The sequence below is a fragment of the Oncorhynchus keta genome, chromosome 9 (genome assembly GCF_023373465.1).
Source record: "Oncorhynchus keta strain PuntledgeMale-10-30-2019 chromosome 9, Oket_V2, whole genome shotgun sequence".
Lineage (NCBI taxonomy): Eukaryota > Metazoa > Chordata > Actinopteri > Salmoniformes > Salmonidae > Oncorhynchus > Oncorhynchus keta.
The window spans coordinates 5444444-5463902 of NC_068429.1; the positions used below are offsets into that span (position 1 = coordinate 5444444).

The 19459-nt window shown below is 42.9% G+C and overlaps 1 protein-coding gene and 2 long non-coding RNA genes across 6 annotated transcripts; 2 read left to right on the plus strand and 1 right to left on the minus strand.

The window, feature by feature from the left end:
* Window positions 1–1537: 1537 nt before the first annotated feature.
* Window positions 1538–12856, plus strand: LOC118374677 (thioredoxin-like protein 1). The gene is made up of 7 exons (XM_052524919.1): window positions 1538–1761; window positions 2739–2835; window positions 3122–3295; window positions 9288–9410; window positions 11189–11258; window positions 11492–11664; window positions 12703–12856. Exons 1-7 carry the CDS (start codon window positions 1664–1666, stop codon window positions 12853–12855), a joined length of 888 nt encoding a protein of 295 aa, XP_052380879.1. The 5' UTR covers window positions 1538–1663; the 3' UTR covers window position 12856.
* An 11-nt stretch (window positions 12857–12867) lies between these two features.
* On the plus strand, window positions 12868–14312 carry LOC127931660 (uncharacterized). Its single transcript, XR_008142240.1, has 3 exons — window positions 12868–13322; window positions 13395–13888; window positions 13971–14312. It is a non-coding gene; the product is annotated as an uncharacterized LOC127931660 (long non-coding RNA).
* A 3584-nt stretch (window positions 14313–17896) lies between these two features.
* LOC127931661 (uncharacterized) lies at window positions 17897–18475 on the minus strand. 4 transcript variants are annotated; one of them, XR_008142243.1, is made up of 4 exons: window positions 18365–18475; window positions 18287–18324; window positions 18087–18246; window positions 17897–18046 (listed from the first exon to the last, which is right to left on the minus strand). It is a non-coding gene; the product is annotated as an uncharacterized LOC127931661 (long non-coding RNA). The 4 variants fall into 4 exon arrangements; XR_008142244.1 differs by lacking the exon at window positions 18287–18324 and having other exon boundaries at window positions 18087–18206; window positions 18325–18370; XR_008142242.1 differs by having other exon boundaries at window positions 18087–18206; window positions 18287–18370.
* Between the last annotated feature and the right edge of the window lie 984 nt (window positions 18476–19459).

Here is a 19459-nt window from a genome sequence, read left to right on the forward strand (position 1 = left end):
AAAAGGGGGGAAATGTGTTTTCTAAGTGATGAAGCATTTTAAAATGGTGATGCCCCATACTCAATGACAATATAAGAAATCCCCACCAGAAGCATGTTTTTATATAGCTTAATTCATAACAAAGATGCCCTACAAATAACTTACTTCACTGGCTTGCTTTCCTTTTACATTCGTTGCAGGATCCTTTTTAAGGATACAAGGGAATTTCAAAAACTCCTGTCTTTCTCCTTGCCACCTCTTCTTCAATTCTTGGACCCTTGAGTCTGTGAAACCAAAACCATGATGGATATTTGGTATGACACTGAACAACTTTTGAACAATGCAGGATGGTGACTGAAGGCATTGCTCTTTAAAATTCTCCCTGTTGTACATTGGTCATTCATTTCAATGTACGGTGAAATATATACCCCGAACACGAGACACTATTTAACCCTAATCATGACCTCGAAAAGTCTCAAGGTCAGACCAAATTAGTAAGGGCCTTTGATGGTCAAAATACATAGCTATCAAGTGGAGGGTGGTGGGAGGTGCTATAGGAGGACAGGCTCATTATTGGTTGGAATGGAATCAAATAGATCAAACACATGGAAACCAATTGCTTGACTCCGTTCCATTGATTCCATTCCAGCTATTCCTATTGTTCCTCCCACCAGCCTCCACTAAAATAGCTAACTCGCCAGAGTCAAAAGTCAACTTACCACCTGAGTCTTTGGAGTCGGTTGTTTTCGGAGGATCTGTTAGAATAGAATAAGAATGCGTTGACATGGTAAAGCTAATGTTAGCTTTGTCTTTGCAAAGACCCAAACATAGAAACAAAGATTCACCTCAACACTAACACTATTTCACACGTCAAAAATAAACTTGTTGACCAATCAGGAACTGAATATGACTGCGCTTCATCCATTTTTTTATGTAGTTAAAAAAACATCAATATTTGTGCAAAAATAAACACTTGTCTCTCAAAGACATCATTACAGTTTTTTATTTTTATTTTTTTATGACAGAAAGTTAGCTAGTTGGCTATGTCTACTTACCCATTGCTCTCAAATTCACGAAAACATTTGTTAAAAATACAAGTGAAATTAGTATTTTTGACACCTTCATCTTGGACAGTTATCAAAAGCCACTGTAGAGATGTGTTGTTGCAGCTTAGCTTTTAAGCTAAGGAAGAAATATATTATTATTATTATTATTAAGAAATACAGTTGCTCAGCTGGCTGTGTTGACTGAGAGACTATGAAATAACAAAAAAAATAATAATAATAATAATAATATCAAATAAATAACAAAAATTAAAATTAAAAATCCATTATAATCCGTTCATTTTTGAATGACAAGTCTCGTGTGGGACATTCTATCTGAATGTTTTCTCTAAATGTTGTGTCGATATTCAATGTGTCTCTGGGTCAGATGGAATGTAAAAATATGTCATCGTTAAACTACCCTTTAAGGTTTTTAAATCCGACCTTGGATCAGTACTTATTTGAGCTGTGGAGTCAAGTTGACCACACCCTGCTTGGTTTTCATTGGTTACTGGCCAACTTTCGTCAAGGAACTCGGGAAAAGTGTTTTTGATTCGAGAGAGGAGTTGAGTTTTGGACACTGTTTTCTATTATAATCGGACGTAAATAAAATACTACATCGACAGTTGTATTCTGTAAAAATGGTCGGGGTAAAAGTAATCGGGAATGATTCAGAATTTCAACCTGAGTTAACAGCCGCCGGTTCGAGACTTGCCGTAGTGAAGTTCACAATGGCAGGGTAAGGTTCAAAATATATTCCCAGGCCTTGGCTAGCATGCTAGACCGGATCTAAACTGAAGTGTGTGATCCAATTGCATTGGCAAATGTATAATTACCTAGGAGGTCAACTGGTTTCGGGTTTTCGTAGTGTATCGGGAATACTTTCAAAGAATCTACTCAAAAGCGTGAGAAAATAACTCGGGACAACACCACGCTGTTAGCTACGCCAACGTTGGCTAACTAGCTAACGGTGGTTAGCTTTAGCCAGCTATGACTTAGCAATATCAGACAGCTTAAACATGCTATCTTAGCCTAACTCCACAGAGTAGCTGCGGTACTTGGCAACCCAGTAGTCGGACAATTACTTAGCAATAGAGTGAAATGTTTTCTGTATAGTTTGTGGTACAACAGTGCCAGTTATCTGTTGGTTGTGATAGGCATCTACAATGAATTTCCCAGTGAAAGGGGGGACACATCTTTTAACTAGCGGGGTGTATTCATTCCGCCAAAACAGTTACAAACTGAAACGATAGTTTATATTGGACAAATTCAGGGGTGTATTCATTCACGCACATTCTGGGGGGGGAATCCTCTGTTCCAAAACGTGCAACAGACACCGTTTTACTCCAAACGGAAAAAACAAGAGTTTCTATTGGACAAAATCATGTAGGCCCCTCCACTTATTGTTCTGTTTGTTTCCGGTAAACCGAACAAAACATAATGAATACACCCCAGGTAGGCACGTTTTGTTTGTTTCCGTTTAAGAAACGTTTTGCAACAAAAAAAGCCTGAAGGAATACACCCCGGCCCGGGGTGAAGAACACGTACCTAACTACTATTTTGTCTTTAGTTAATCCACGTGTATGGCTTACAACTTTTTAGTTCTAGTTTGGTTCATAAACGGCCCGTTTTGATGATCGCTAAACGTCAAAAATAACAACAACAACAGAAGTCGCGACAATACCAGCTTCCTTAATAAACTCCTTCTCTCCCCAGGTGTCGACCCTGTGTCAGAATATCCCCCGCTGTCAACATGTTGAGTAACAAGTACCCACACGTGGTTTTCCTTGAAGTCGATGTACACGTCTGTCAGGTGAGGTTATTTTTGCGTAAACAGTTTTAAAAATACATCCTACCGTATCATAATCAAAACACCAGGTACTCCATTATGTTGTTGTTGTTGTTGTTGTCATAGGAGACGCTGTAAAAAACTAACATGTCAACCTCATGTCATTCATTGATCAATACAGATGAAGAAATCTAGTGTGTGTGTGTGGGGTTAGGCATGTGTGTGTGGGGTTAGGCATGTGTGTGTGGGGTTAGGCATGTGTGTGTGGGGTTAGGCATGTTACTTCAATGTCCATCTCTCTCTCTCTCAGGCAACGGCTGCCGCCAACAACATCTCTGCCACGCCAACGTTTTTGTTTTTCCGTAACAAAGTGCGCGTCGACCTGTATCAGGGCGCAGATGCCTCAGGACTAGAGGAGAAGATCAAGCAGCATGTAGAAAACGACCCTGGAAGCAACGAGGACTCAGACATTCCCAGGGGATATGTGAGTATATGATGAATTGGTATCACTCGGACATTCCCAGGGGATATGTGAGTATATGATGAATTGATATCACTCAGACATTCCCAAGGGGATATGTGAGTATATGATGAATTGATATCACTCAAGACATTCCCAGGGGATATGTGAGTATATGATGAATTGGTATCACTCAGACATTCCCAGGGGATATGTGAGTATATGATGAATTGGTATCACTCAGACATTCCCAGGGGATATGTGAGTGATATGATGAATTGATATCAGTCAGACATTCCCAGGGGATATGTGAGTATATGATGAATTGGTATCTCTCAGACATTCCTAAGGGATATGTGAGTATATGATGAATTGATCAAATCAAACTTTTAGTCACATGCGCCGAATACAACAAGTGTAGAACCTTACTGTGAAATGCTTTACTTACAAGCCCTTAACCAACAGTGTAGTTCAAGAAGAGTTACGAAAATATATACCAAATAAACTAAAGTAAAAAAATAAAAAAAATGGCAAAGTATACTGAACAACAATATAAATGCGACATGCAACAATTTCACTGAGTTACAGTTCATATAAGGAACTCAATCAATTGAAATAAATTCATTAGGCCATAATCTATGGATTTCGCATGACTGGCCCGTCCGTGGTGGTTCCATGGGTGGGACTGATAGGGCATAGACCCATCCACTTGGGAGCCAGGCCCGCCCTCTGGGTAGCCTGGACCAGCCAATCAGAATGAGTTTTTCCCCAGAAAAGGGCTTTATTACTACAGACATAAATACTCCTCAGTTTCATCAGCTGTCCAGGTGGCTGGTCTCAGACGATCAGGTGAAGAAGCTGGATGTGGAGGTCCCGGGTTGGCATGGTTACACATGGTCTGCAGTTGTGAGACTGGTTGGACGTACTGCCATGTTCTCTAAAACAACGTTGGAGGTTTAACGTAGAGAAATTAACATTCAGTTATCTGACAACAGCTCATTCATATAGTCAGCATGCCAATTGCACTCTCTCTCAACTTGAGACATCTGTGGCATTGTGTTGTGTGACAAAGTTGCACATTTAGTGGCCTTCTTCCCAGCACAAGGTGCACCTGTGTAATAATCATGCTGTTTTAATCAGCTTCTTGATATCCCACACCTGTCAGGTGGATGGATTACTTGCAAGTGCTACTATTTTTATAACAAAATAGCAAAATAACAAAATCAGACAACCTCGTAGTAAAATAGTTAATTTATTTACCTAGTTGGCTTGTTGTTGTGTTCAATGCAAGGTAAATAATATACTCTTAAATATTCCTCTCCACGCACATTCAAGTTGTGAGACCCATAGCGTGGTAGACATGTGTTCTCACCAGCAGTCAATGTACAACAATTGTTAATGCAATTACGGGAAAAACTCTTTTGAAATCAGTTTTGGAGGGGGGCATCCCAGTTTCCCATTTCTACAACGTTTATTTCTCTACTCCTCCAATTCTGGGATCATCTTACAAATACAATGACAACCAGAGTTTCAAGAATGGCTTAGAGGCAACATTGCTGGCAATTTGTGCACTACTAAAGGCTCTTTTTTTTTTTTTTGGTGAACGTCAGGAACCTGAATCACGTCTTTGAAAGAGCTGTTTCATTTGGCTCCCTGATCCGCATTCTGTTACTGCTGCTTTTTGTGCTCCAGACAGAGATGATCTGTAGATATATTACAAAAACATTCTCTGGCAGCGTAGCCTAGTGGTTAGAGCGTTGGACTAGTAACCGGAAGGTTGCGAGTTCAAATCGTTCGTTCTGCCCCTGAACAGGTAGTTAACCCACTGTTCCCAGGCCGTCATTGAAAATAAGAATATGTTCTTAACTGACTTGCCTGTTTAAATAAAGGTAAAATTAAAATAAATAAAACAATTCCTGTGAAGGAACAATATAGAATTTCTTTCTGTGCTTTTTAAAATTGAAAAACCATTTTTGCAGGCCATCTAATAATTTGATCAGATAAAAAATGTGTTTGAACTTGTGTTTCTTGATCTGACGTCTTAGGTTAACATTTTAGGCTTTAAATATGTGTACCCTTTTATTGGGGGGGGGCGACCCGACCAAATTCACATAGAAATGTGTGTTTTATAGATCTGTCATTCTCATTGAAAGCAAGTCTAAGAAGCTCGTCGGTTGCGTTCTGTGAGCTTCTGTGGCCTACTACTTCGTGGCTGAGCTGTTGCTCCTATTTTTTTATTTTTTTTATTTTAATTTATTTCACCTTTATTTTACCAGGTAAGCCAGTTGAGAACAAGTTCTCATTTACAACTGCGACCTCTGGTCAAGATAAAGCAAAGCAGTGCGTCACAAAACACAACACAGAGTTACAGGTAGGATAAACAAATGTACAGTCAATAACACTTACAGTTGACCGGGGGGCTCGAGCAGGGCAGAAATTTGACGAACTGGCTTTAGGACGAGAAGCATAGAAATAGTGCATATAGAACAGGTATACATAACGCTTCTTAGACTTGCTTTCAATGAGAGTGACAGATCTATAACTCACGTTTCTATGTGAATTTGGTCAAGATCCCACAACAAAACGACACATATTGCAGCTTTAATAACAGTCAGGATGCTGTGTCCAATAGGGTGAATGCAGATGGACAAGCCCCAATGCTTCAGCCTATGTACATTTTATAGCCACTATGCTTCATCAGTTGGGCTACAGGTAATAATGCTAATTGCTAATAGCACATCTAATCATATAAGACCGTAGGCTATGTGATCCAATATTTTAAGAAAATTATTGTAACATTTTTTTTTTTTAAACCAGTATGTTTTTGGGCTCATTACTGGAGGTGGAAATGATATTTTCTATACTTTTTTTCTCAATTCGTTTTTAGAGTAGAATGTACTTTTTAAAAAGTCACCAGAACTGAGCTTTTCAGTCCAAAGAAATTATCCCATCGAGGACCAGGGGCAGATTTTTTACCTTGTCAGCTTGTATTAAATAGAGCCATTATTGCATGGAACTTCCTGCCATCTCATATTGCTCAAATAAACAGCAAACTTGGTTTCAAAAAACAGATAAAAGAACACTTCTCCCCCATGTGACCTAGATAATTTGTGTGTAAACATTGGTCTGTAGGCTACGTGTGCCTTTAAAAAAACAATGCATGTCGTTCTGTCTTAGATCTGTTCTTGTCTATTGATGTTCTGCATAATGTCATTCTGTATTATATTTCCTGTTTTGTGTGGAACCCAGGAAGACTAGCTGCTGCTACTGCAACAACTAATGGGGATCCTAATAAAATACCAAATTGAGACATGGATCGTGTATATGTGCCATTCAGAGGGTGAATGGACAAGATAAAATGTTTTAAGTGCCCTTTGAACAGGTTATGGTAGTAGGCTCCCAGGCACACCGGTTTGTGTCAAGAACTGCAACGCTGCTGGGTTTTTCACGCTCAACAGTTTCCCGTGTGTATCAAGAATGGTCCACCACCTGAAGGACATCCAGTCAACTTGACACAACTGTGGGAAGCATTGGAGTCAACATGGGCCAGCATCCCTGTGGAACGCTTTGTAGTCAACATGGGCCAGCATCCCTGTGGAACTCTTTCGACACCTTGTAGAGTCCACGCCCAGACTTAAGGCTGTTCTGAGGGCAAAGGGAGGGGAAGGGGGGGTTGAACTCAATATCAGGAATGTGTTCCTAATGCTTAGTATACTCAGTGTATAAGGGGGGCAATTTCACGGTAAAATAATGATGCCGAGACTCCGAATGTTCATATAATAAGTTACAATTTATTCACTTAGCAGACGCTCTTATCGATAGCGACTCACAGTAGAAATGAGGTTTTGGTGTCTGAACATCGACAGACTATTTCACCCAGTCGGCTTGGTGATTAGTTTTGGCATCAGTCTGTTTCCAGTGGAATTGTCCCATAACAGAGCGGGTTCCTTTCCCCGTTCTTCCTGAGACGGGACGCCAAACGCAGAAGCTCCTGGACCGTACCACAGCGCACTGCAGAAGTTCTGTGAATACGACTGACCAAGCCAAGCCAATTCTGGGTCCAAGTATGGCAGTACTTTGGGACAGGCCTCGGGACAGGCCTCTGACTAGCTCTGACTTTGCTGATAGTTACTTTATTGAGGAAACGTGTCGTTTCTAGTAGAGCTGGGATTATACCAGTATCGCTGTACAAAACAGATTTCACATCTTTAGGAGAATACCGTGTTGGAAACAAACGTCACTAGGTTGTCAGAGATAGTTATATATTTATTTATTTAACCAAGCGATAGCACAATATTTTACATACAGCAGGTTTTTTAAAGGACTAAAGAGTTTGGTCTGTTTTGTGTTTTCATTTTTTTTTGCCAGTAAAAAAAAAAGACATTGAGATTCTGGTATCGTCCGGACTCTAATCACTCTGATTTAGCTAGGTGGGACAACCACATGTCTATCTTTTTTAAGATGAATTCTCTTAAAAAACTGTCAGTCGCTCTGGATAAGAACATCTTCTAAAGGACTCAAATCTAAACATCTCAGAAGAGACAGAAGCAGAGCTAACCGTCCACTACAAAAGGATACTCTGTTTCTCTAAAGCAAAGTCAACATTTCAGGCGGTGCTGCTGCACGCTGTGAAGCTGCTCTTGTGTTTGTAATGTGGCTGTGGCCTTAACACGGCCTTGTAATGTGGCCTTAACACGGCCTTGTAATGTGGCCTTAACACGGCCTTGTAATGTGGCCTTAACACGGCCTTGTAATGTGGCCTTAACACGGCCTTGTAATGTGGCCTTAACACGGCCTTGTAATGTGGCCTTAACACGGCCTTGTAATGTGGCCTTAACACGGCCTTGTATTGTGGCCTTAACACGGCCTTGTAATGTGGCCTTAACACGGCCTTGTAATGTGGACTTAACACGGCCTTGTAATGTGGACTTAACACGGCCTTGTAATGTGGACTTAACACGGCCTTGTAATGTGGACTTAACACGGCCTTGTAATGTGGACTTAACACGGCCTTGTAATGTGGACTTAACACGGCCTTGTAATGTGGACTTAACACGGCCTTGTAATGTGGACTTAACACGGCCTTGTAATGTGGCCTTAACACGGCCTTGTAATGTGGCCTTAACACGGCCTTGTAATGTGGCCTTAACACGGCCTTGTAATGTGAACTTAACACGGCCTTGTAATGTGAACTTAACACGGCCTTGTAATGTGAACTTAACACGGCCTTGTAATGTGAACTTAACACGGCCTTGTAATGTGGCCTTAACACGGCCTTGTAATGTGGCCTTAACACGGCCTTGTAATGTGGCCTTAACACGGCCTTGTAATGTGGCCTTAACACGGCCTTGTAATGTGGCCTTAACACGGCCTTGTAATGTGGCCTTAACACGGCCTTGTAATGTGGCCTTAACACGGCCTTGTAATGTGGCCTTAACACGGCCTTGTAATGTGGCCTTAACACGGCCTTGTAATGTGGACTTAACACGGCCTTGTAATGTGGACTTAACACGGCCTTGTAATGTGGACTTAACACGGCCTTGTAATGTGGACTTAACACGGCCTTGTAATGTGGACTTAACACGGCCTTGTAATGTGGACTTAACACGGCCTTAACACGGCCTTGTAATGTGGACTTAACATGGCCTTAACACGGCCTTGTAATGTGGACTTAACATGGCCTTAACATGGCCTTGTAATGTGGACTTAACATGGCCTTGTAATGTGGACTTAACATGGCCTTGTCATGTGGACTTAACATGGCCTTGTCATGTGGCCTTAACACGGCCTTGTAATGTGGACTTAACATGGCCTTAACACGGCCTTGTAATGTGGACTTAACACGGCCTTGTAATGTGGACTTAACACGGCCTTGTAATGTGGACTTAACACGGCCTTGTAATGTGGACTTAACATGGCCTTAACACGGCCTTGTAATGTGGACTTAACACGGCCTTGTAATGTGGACTTAACACGGCCTTGCCTTGTCTGAATAATTTTGATTCTGTGTGTTCAGATGGACCTGATGCCGTTTGTGAACAAAGCCGGCTGCGAGTGCCTAAACGAGAGCGACGAGAGCGGCTTTGACAACTGCTTAGTCAAGGACACCACCTACCTGGAGTCCGACTGCGATGAGCAGGTGAGTCGCTGAGGATAGATCGCCGCCAGCGTCTCCTTCGTTAGTTCAGAGCCGTCTGAATGTGCTGAAATTGTTCACCTCAGTGTGGCTACTTTCTAGTAGACTTTACAGCTGAGAACTGGCATCTGTTGTCATTTTTCTATATTTACAAGGATAAAAATATCACTCACCTGGTGAAAAACAATGTCTTGTCTGTTGGTTACTTTTTCATATGTATGCTTCTCCTGACTGGGGTTACCTTCTGTTACCTCAGGCCAAGCTGCAGGCTAAACCGTCTTCCTGACTGGTGTTACCATCTGTTACCTCAGACCAACCTGCAGGCTAAACCTTCTTCCTGACTGGTGTTACCATCTGTTACCTCAGACCAACCTGCAGGCTAAACCTTCTTCCTGACTGGTGTTACCATCTGTTACCTCAGGCCAACCTGCAGGCTAAATCTTCTTCCTGACTGGTGTTACCATCTGTTACCTCAGACCAACCTGCAGGCTAAACCTTCTTCCTGACTGGTGTTACCTCAGGCCAACCTGCAGGCTAAACCTTCTTCCTGACTGGTGTTACCATCTGTTACCTCAGACCAACCTGCAGGCTAAACCTTCTTCCTGACTGGTGTTACCATCTGTTACCTCAGGCCAACCTGCAGGCTAAACCTTCTTCCTGACTGGTGTTACCTCAGGCCAACCTGCAGGCTAAACCTTCTTCCTGACTGGTGTTACCTCAGGCCAACCTGCAGGCTAAACCTTCTTCCTGACTGGTGTTACCATCTGTTACCTCAGACCAACCTGCAGGCTAAACCTTCTTCCTGACTGGTGTTACCATCTGTTACCTCAGACCAACCTGCAGGCTAAACCTTCTTCCTGACTGGTGTTACCATCTGTTACCTCAGACCAACCTGCAGGCTAAACCTTCTTCCTGACTGGTGTTACCATCTGTTACCTCAGACCAACCTGCAGGATAAACCTTCTTCCTGACTGGTGTTACCATCTGTTACCTCAGGCCAACCTGCAGGCTAAACCTTCTTCCTGACTGGTGTTACCATCTGTTACCTCAGACCAACCTGCAGGCTAAACCTTCTTCCTGACTGGTGTTACCATCTGTTACCTCAGACCAACCTGCAGGCTAAACCTTCTTCCTGACTGGTGTTACCTCAGACCAACCTGCAGGCTAAACCTTCTTCCTGACTGGTGTTACCATCTGTTACCTCAGACCAACCTGCAGGCTAAACCTTCTTCCTGTCTGGTGTTACCATCTGTTACCTCAGACCAACCTGCAGGCTAAACCTTCTTCCTGTCTGGTGTTACCATCTGTTACCTCAGACCAACCTGAAGGCTAAACCTTCTTCCTGACTGGTGTTACCATCTGTTACCTCAGACCAACCTGCAGGCTAAACCTTCTTCCTGACTGGTGTTACCATCTGTTACCTCAGGCCAACCTGCAGGCTAAACCTTCTTCCTGACTGGTGTTACCATCTGTTACCTCAGACCAACCTGAAGGCTAAACCTTCTTCCTGACTGGTGTTACCATCTGTTACCTCAGACCAACCTGCAGGCTAAACCTTCTTCCTGTCTGGTGTTACCATCTGTTACCTCAGGCCAACCTGCAGGCTAAACCTTCTTCCTGTCTGGTGTTACCATCTGTTACCTCAGACCAACCTGCAGGCTAAACCTTCTTCCTGACTGGTGTTACCTCAGGCCAACCTGCAGGCTAAACCATCTTAGTAGATTTAGGTGTCAGTGTCTAGTTTACACTCCTCAGTTAACCCATATGTTCACCCCCTTCAGCTCCTCGTTACGATGGCCTTTAACCAACCTGTCAAGCTGTACTCCATGAAGCTGCAGACCTCTGACTTCGGTGAGTCCTTACTCTCCCCGGGTGTTTCCTACACGTTTCTCAGTTTCCCCTAGTTAAACACCCGTACTAGTCTAATTTTATTCAGGAAAAGTCTTTGAAATATCGTCCTTTGCCCATTGAGTAGATGTTGGCGTTCTTATTGGACCGATCACAGTCATGTGTCGTGTTGAGTTTCCCCGTGCCAGCTTGGGTTGCCTTGTTGTCTCATCCGTCCCGTTTGTCCCTCCCAACAGCCCAGGCACCAAAGTGTGTGAAGATCTTCATTAACCTTCCTCGCTCCATGGACTTTGACGATGCTGAGCGGAGCGAGGCCACCCAGACCCTGGACCTGGCCGAGGAGGACTTCAAGGACGACGGGTTGATTCCGCTGAGATACGTGAAGTTCCAGAACGTTCAGAGCGTCACGGTAAGTAGCAAACTGTTTTGGGAGGTGTTACTCTGTGATGTACTTTTTAAACGATGGGAAAAGGTCGATGCGCTGCTCGTTCATGAAGAGAACTGACTACTTCATGAAGAGAACTGACTACTTCATGAAGAGAACTGACTACTTCATGAAGAGAACTGACTACTTCATGAAGAGAACTGACTACTTCATGAAGAGAACTGACTACTTCATGAAGAGAACTGACTACTTCATGAAGAGAACTGACTACTTCATAAAGAGAACTGACTACTTCATAAAGAGAACTGACTACTTAATATAATATAATAATATATGCCATTTAGCAGACGCTTTTATCCAAAGCGACTTACAGTCATGTGTGCATACATTCTACGTATGGGTGGTCCCGGGAATCGAACCCACTACCCTGGCGTTACAAGCGCCATGCTCTACCAACTGAGCTACAGAAGGACCAGAGAACTACTTCAATATAATTTATTGTTATGTTGTCTCCAGTGTAACTAATATATACACTGCTCAAAAAAAATAAAGGGAACACTAAAATAACACATCCTAGATCTTTCTTTTTTTGAGCAGTGTTTTTTTGAGCACCACTTTCTTGGACAGGGCTCACTTGAAAAAGAGATGTTCTCTTCTTAAATAACAGATGAATAAAAATGTTTTATATATATATATATATATATATATATATATAGTTTATATAGCATTTCAGGAAACTCCTTTTAACTCTGTTTTTGATGGAGGAGAGGGAGAAAGCCACATTTAACTTGAGATGTTGCCCAGGTGTAATTAGTTATGTAAATATAGGACAATGCTGCCATCTAGTGGCAAAACGTGGTACTCTCCTGTTCAACTGCAGTTTATTACGCTCTAGCTGTGATGTAAAGAAATCTCTCTTATTGCATATGGTGAGTTTCAAGACTTCTTGATTTGCAATTTAGGTTCCAACTAAACCTGCGTGAATTGAAATCCTTTAGTTTCTACTGGTTGTGTCCCCCTTGTAATGATATAATCTGTGGTTCTTCCGTTTTGTTCTAACAGATGTTTGTGAAGAACAATCAGGGGGATGAAGAGACGACTAAAATCAATTACCTTACTTTTATTGGGACCCCTGTACAAGCAACAAACATGAATGACTTCAAACGGGTAAGATCTGGCATTTCTACCAACAGAGTATCAGAGTATTGTGTCTAAGGTAGTAGTTTCTACCATCGGAGTATTAGAGTATTGGAGTATTGTGTCTGTAAGGTAGTAGTTTCTACCATCAGAGTATTGTGTCTATAAGGTAGTAGTTTCTACCATCAGAGTATTGTGTCTATAAGGTAGTAGTTTCTACCATCAGAGTATTGTGTCTATAAGGTAGTAGTTTCTACCATCAGAGTATCAGAGTATTGTGTCTAAGGTAGTAGTTTCTACCATCGGAGTATTGTGTCTATAAGGTAGTAGTTTCTACCATCGGAGTATTGTGTCTATAAGGTAGTAGTTTCTACCATCGGAGTATTGTGTCTATAAGGTAGTAGTTTCTACCATCGGAGTATTGTGTCTATAAGGTAGTAGTTTCTACCATCGGAGTATTGTGTCTATAAGGTAGTAGTTTCTACCATCGGAGTATTGTGTCTATAAGGTAGTAGTTTCTACCATCAGAGTATTGTGTCTATAAGGTGGTAGTTTCTACCATCAGAGTATTGTGTCTATAAGGTAGTAGTTTCTACCATCAGAGTATTGTCTATAAGGTAGTAGTTTCTACCATCAGAGTATTGTGTCTATAAGGTAGTAGTTTCTACCATCAGAGTATTGGAGTATTGTGTCTATAAGGTAGTAGTTTCTACCATCAGAGTATTGGAGTATTGTGTCTAAGGTAGTAGTTTCTACCATCAGAGTATCAGAGTATTGTGTCTATAAGGTAGTAGTTTCTCCCATCAGAGTATTGTGTCTATAAGGTAGTAGTTTCTACCATCAGAGTATTGTGTCTATAAGGTAGTAGTTTCTACCATCAGAGTATTGGAGTATTGTGTCTATAAGGTAGTAGTTTCTACCATCAGAGTATTGGAGTATTGTGTCTATAAGGTAGTAGTTTCTACCATCAGAGTATCGGAGTATTGTGTCTATAAGGTAGTAGTTTCTACCATCAGAGTATTGTGTCTAAGGTAGTAGTTTCTACCATCAGAGTATTGTGTCTAAGGTAGTAGTTTCTACCATCAGAGTATCAGAGTATTGTGTCTATAAGGTAGTAGTTTCTACCGTCAGAGTATTGTGTCTATAAGGTAGTAGTTTCTACCATCAGAGTATTGGAGTATTGTGTCTATAAGGTAGTAGTTTCTACCATCAGAGTATTGTGTCTATAAGGTGGTAGTTTCTACCATCAGAGTATTGTGTCTATAAGGTAGTAGTTTCTACCATCAGAGTATTGTGTCTATAAGGTAGTAGTTTCTACCATCAGAGTATCGGAGTATTGTGTCTATAAGGTAGTAGTTTCTACCATCAGAGTATTGTGTCTATAAGGTAGTAGTTTCTACCATCAGAGTATTGGAGTATTGTGTCTATAAGGTAGTAGTTTCTACCATCAGAGTATTGTGTCTAAGGTAGTAGTTTCTACCATCAGAGTATTGTGTCTATAAGGTAGTAGTTTCTACCATCAGAGTATTGGAATATTGTGTCTATAAGGTAGTAGTTTCTACCATCAGAGTATTGGAGTATTGTGTCTATAAGGTAGTAGTTTCTACCAACAGAGTATCAGAGTATTGTGTCTATAAGGTAGTAGTTTCTACCAACAGCTATCGGAGTATTGTGTCTATAAGACAGTAGTTTTGGAATTGTTAGCTAGATTACTTGTTGGTTATTACTGCATTGTCGGAACTAGAAGCACATGCATGATTTGATTTGAGTATCGGAGTATTCCACGTTAGATGGAACCTGTCTACTACAGTATGTTCACAATGTCCTTGTCGAGATTGTATGAGATCTGCAATGATATATATATAAAACATAAATCCAAATACTGTGACTATAACCACATAGTTTTTCTGAGAATAAAGTCATTCTGTGTAAATAAAAAATAAAATAAAAATCACGATGGCTGTGATGAAAACGGGTCGTTTCGGTTTGATAAATACTGACAAATCATTTGTTCATTCGACGTGGTGGATGTTTTTGTGTCTGTAAAAATTAATTATGCGAGAAATGGTGGTGAAATGCCTCTTTTTTTTTTTTAAATGTGAAAATATTAATACAATTAACCATCATATCGAAGTAAACTTGGAGTCACACCATGATATGGCGTGTGGTCCTCCCTCTAGGACTCGGGGAAACCATGCCGTTTATTGCAGTGTTTATTAGTCTACAGAATAAATAATTTAGAAACGTCACAGGGTGGTGAAAGTGCAGTGATCTTGATGCTCCTTTCCAATAAATATCGAGGGTCTTATTCTGGTGACATGACGATCGATGCTTGACTGCTGTTTTGACAAATAAAACCACTCTCTCTCTTATCCATAATGTCATCATGTAGACTAGCCTTCCTGCACTGTATCTGCCAGCTGTTGTCTGGAGCTCCCCTGTCAAGACCAGAGTAGGCCCGCGTCAAGACCAGAGTAGGCCCGCGTCAAGACCAGAGTAGGCCCGCGTCAAGACCAGAGTAGGCCCGCGTCAAGACCAGAGTAGGCCCGCGACCAGACCAGAGTAGGCCCCGCGACCAGACCAGAGTAGGCCCCGATCTTGACCAGACCAGACCAGAGAGTAGGCCCGCGACCAGACCAGAGTAGGCCCCGCGACCAGACCAGAGTAGGCCCCTGCACTGACCAGACCAGAGTAGGGACCAGACCAGAGTAGGCCGCGACCAGACCAGAGTAGGCCCCGCGACCAGACCAGAGTAGGCCCCGCGACCAGACCAGAGTAGGCCCCGCGACCAGACCAGAGTAGGCCCGACCAGACCAGAGTAGGCCCCGCGACCAGACCAGAGTAGACCAGACCCCGCGACCAGACCAGAGTAGGCCCCGCGACCAGACCAGAGTAGGCCCCGCGACCAGACCAGAGTAGGCCCCGCGACCAGACCAGAGTAGGCCGCGACCAGACCAGAGTAGGCCACGGGACCAGACCAGAGTAGGCCCCGCGACCAGACCAGAGTAGGCCCCGCGACCAGACCAGAGTAGGCCCCGCGACCAGACCAGAGTAGGCCCCGCGACCAGACCAGAGTAGGCCCCGCGACCAGACCAGAGTAGGCCCGCGACCAGACCAGAGTAGGCCCCGCGACCAGACCAGAGTAGGCCCCGCGACCAGACCAGAGTAGGCCCCGCGACCAGACCAGAGTAGGCCCCGCGACCAGACCAGAGTAGGCCCCGCGACCAGACCAGAGTAGGCCCCGCGACCAGACCAGAGTAGGCCCCGCGACCAGACCAGAGTAGGCCCCGCGACCAGACCAGAGTAGGCCCGCGACCAGACCAGAGTAGGCCCCCGACCAGACCAGACCAGAGTAGGCCCCGCGACCAGACCAGAGTAGGCCCCGCGACCAGACCAGAGTAGGCCTCGCGACCAGACCAGAGTAGGCCCCGCGACCAGACCAGAGTAGGCCCCGCGACCAGACCAGAGTAGGCCCCGCGACCAGACCAGAGTAGGCCCCGCGACCAGACCAGAGTAGGCCCCGCGACCAGACCAGTAGGCGCATTTGCTATTTAACGTTACAGTTTTATTTGCTTATTTATTGTTATTCGGTACGTGTGAACTTCAGCGAGAAGTTCATTTTGTCGGCACTACCTCATCACATACTGCTTTTATTCTGCAACACGTCTGTTTGTTGGAAACACAATTTTAAAAAATATATATATTTATATGAAATTCTCAAGAACAATTTAGATGGAAACGTATAGTTTTAATTGTTTGCATTTTTCTTTTTTTCTCCACACGGTTTGTGTTTTTATTTGACTAGGTTGTGGGCAAGAAAGGAGAGAGTCACTGAGACGGCGGAGAGGAGAGGAGAAGAATGGCCATATTGCTGTGGTGATCGCTGTCTGTCTGCCAAGGCTGCTGGCTGGGTCCGGCTCAGAGTCAGCTCTACTGTAATACAGCACCGACCAACAACCATGTGTCCCAAATGGCAACATATTCCCTTTCATAGTGCACTGCTTTTGGACCCTTTTTATAGTACAATACTTGTTTTGGACCTGGTATCCCATCCTGAAGTTAGGGCTTTGATTCGGGATCCAAAGACATGTCTGAGATCTAAAGTAGTGCACTATATAGGGAATAGGGTGCCAGCCCTGGTCTAAAGTAGTGCACTATATAGGGAATAGGGTGCCAGCCCTGGTCTAAAGTAGTGCATTATATAGGGAATAGGGTGCCGTTTTGGATGTGAAGTCTATGAGCTGTAGTCCATGTCCGCCAGTGAAATCACCAAGATGAGGCATCTCAAACAATTCATTCAAGCATTTTTATTGTAATTCAGACAAACACTGTAAATAAAAACAAACAAAAAGGCATATAATGGTATTTGATGTCTCTTGAATAAAAAATTAAAAGTAAGGTTGCTCCACACCACCTCCCAAAGATAAGGAAAAGAGATCTCCGACACCCAAGGGAAAGAGATCTCCGACACCCAAGGGAAAGAGATCTCCGACACCCAAGGAAAAGAGATCTCCGACACCCAAAGACAAGGAAAATAGATCTCCGACACCCAAGGGAAAGAGATCTCCGACACCCAAGGGAAAGAGATCTCCGACACCCAAGGGAAAGAGATCTCCGACACCCAAGGGAAAGAGATCTCCGACACCCAAGGGAAAGAGATCTCCGACACCCAAGGGAAAGAGATCTCCGACACCCAAGGGAAAGAGATCTCCGACACCCAAGGGAAAGAGATCTCCGACACCCAAAGACAAGGGAAAGAGATCTCCGACACCCAAGGAAAAGAGATCTCCGACACCCAAGGAAAAGAGATCTCTGACACCCAAAGAGAAGAGATCTCCGACACCCAAAGACAAGGAAAAGAGATCTCCGACACCCAAGGAAAAGAGATCTCCGACACCCAAGGGAAAGAGATCTCTGACACCCAAAGAGAAGAGATCTCTGACACCCAAAGAGAAGAGATCTCCGACACCCAAGGAAAAGAGATCTCTGACACCCAAAGTTCCCTCAAATTTTCAGTGACCAAATTTCAGGTCTGCTGAGTCAAACTTCGAACGTTGTTAAAATTCTGTACAACTTCCAGGGCACATCTACTGTGAACACAGAAACCACCTGCTTTAAGTTACAGTTTTACTGTGAACACAGAAACCACCTGCTTTAAGTTACAGTTTTACTGTGAACACAGAAACCACCTGCTTTAAGTTACAGTTTTACTGTGAACACAGAAACCACCTGCTTTAAGTTACAGTTTTACTGTGAACACAGAAACCACCTGCTTGAAGTTACAGTTTTACTGTGAACACAGAAACCACCTGCTTTAAGTTACAGTTTTACTGTGAACACAGAAACCACCTGCTTTAAGTTACAGTTTTACTGTGAACACAGAAACCACCTGCTTTAAGTTACAGTTTTACTGTGAACACAGAAACCACCTGCTTTAAGTTACAGTTTTACTGTGAACACAGAAACCACCTGCTTGAAGTTACAGTTTTACTGTGAACACAGAAACCACCTGCTTTAAGTTAGTTTTACTGTGAACACAGAAACCACCTGCTTGAAGTTACAGTTTTACTGTGAACACAGAAACCACCTGCTTGTAAGTTACAGTTTTACTGTGAACACTGAGGCTGTACCTGCTTTAAGTTACAGTTTTAACAGTGGCCAAGTAAGGATGCTGTGACTATTTGATCGTAATGTAGTAGGCCTATCAGAGTGGCCTACCATCAAAAACAATGGAGAAAAAAGGCATCCCATAATATTTTAACATGGAAATAGCTGTTCTATCTTTCGGCCTACAGTAGCAGCCAGTGTGTGGTGTTCAGTGTAGGCCTACATTCCATCAGACTTCTGGAGAAAAACAGCATGCAGGGCTTAACATTAAACCTGTTTATCCACTTGTCCTTCAGACAAGGATGTAACTGAAAATGTTGTGTTGTTTGATGCAAGAAACCACTTTCACAAAATAAAATGCATTATTCCCATACTGTTATTACAGAGAATGAGCCAAATTATTCTACCCTCTGCCTATTGGCTACTTAGATTTGAATAAGCTGTCTCAAAATGCAACGCTGCCACTTTAAGACGAAAAATAAAGCTCTTGGCTTTTCAAAGATGTCTAGAAATGTACACGTTTTGTGCTCTCGTGAATCAAATCAAACTTTATTTGTCACATGCGCCGAATACAAGAGGTGTCAATCTTACAGTGGAATGTTTTACTTACAAGCCCTTAACCAACAGTGCAGTTCAAGAAGAGTTAAGGAAATATTTACCAAATTAACTCAAAATAATTATTATAATAAAAAGTAAAACAATAACGAGGCTATATACAGGGGGTACCGGTACAGAGTCAATGTGGAGGCTATATACAGGGGGTACCGGTACAGAGTCAATGTGGAGGCTATATACAGGGGGTACCGGTACTGAGTCAATGTGGAGTCTATATACAGGGGGTACCGGTACAGAGTCAATGTGGAGTCTATATACAGGGGGTACCGGTACTGAGTCAATGTGGAGGCTATATACAGGGGGTACCGGTACAGAGTCAATGTGGAGTCTATATACAGGGGGTACCGGTACAGAGTCAATGTGGAGTCTATATACAGGGGGTACCGGTACAGAGTCAATGTGGAGGCTATATACAGGGGGTACCGGTACTGAGTCAATGTGGAGGCTATATACAGGGGGT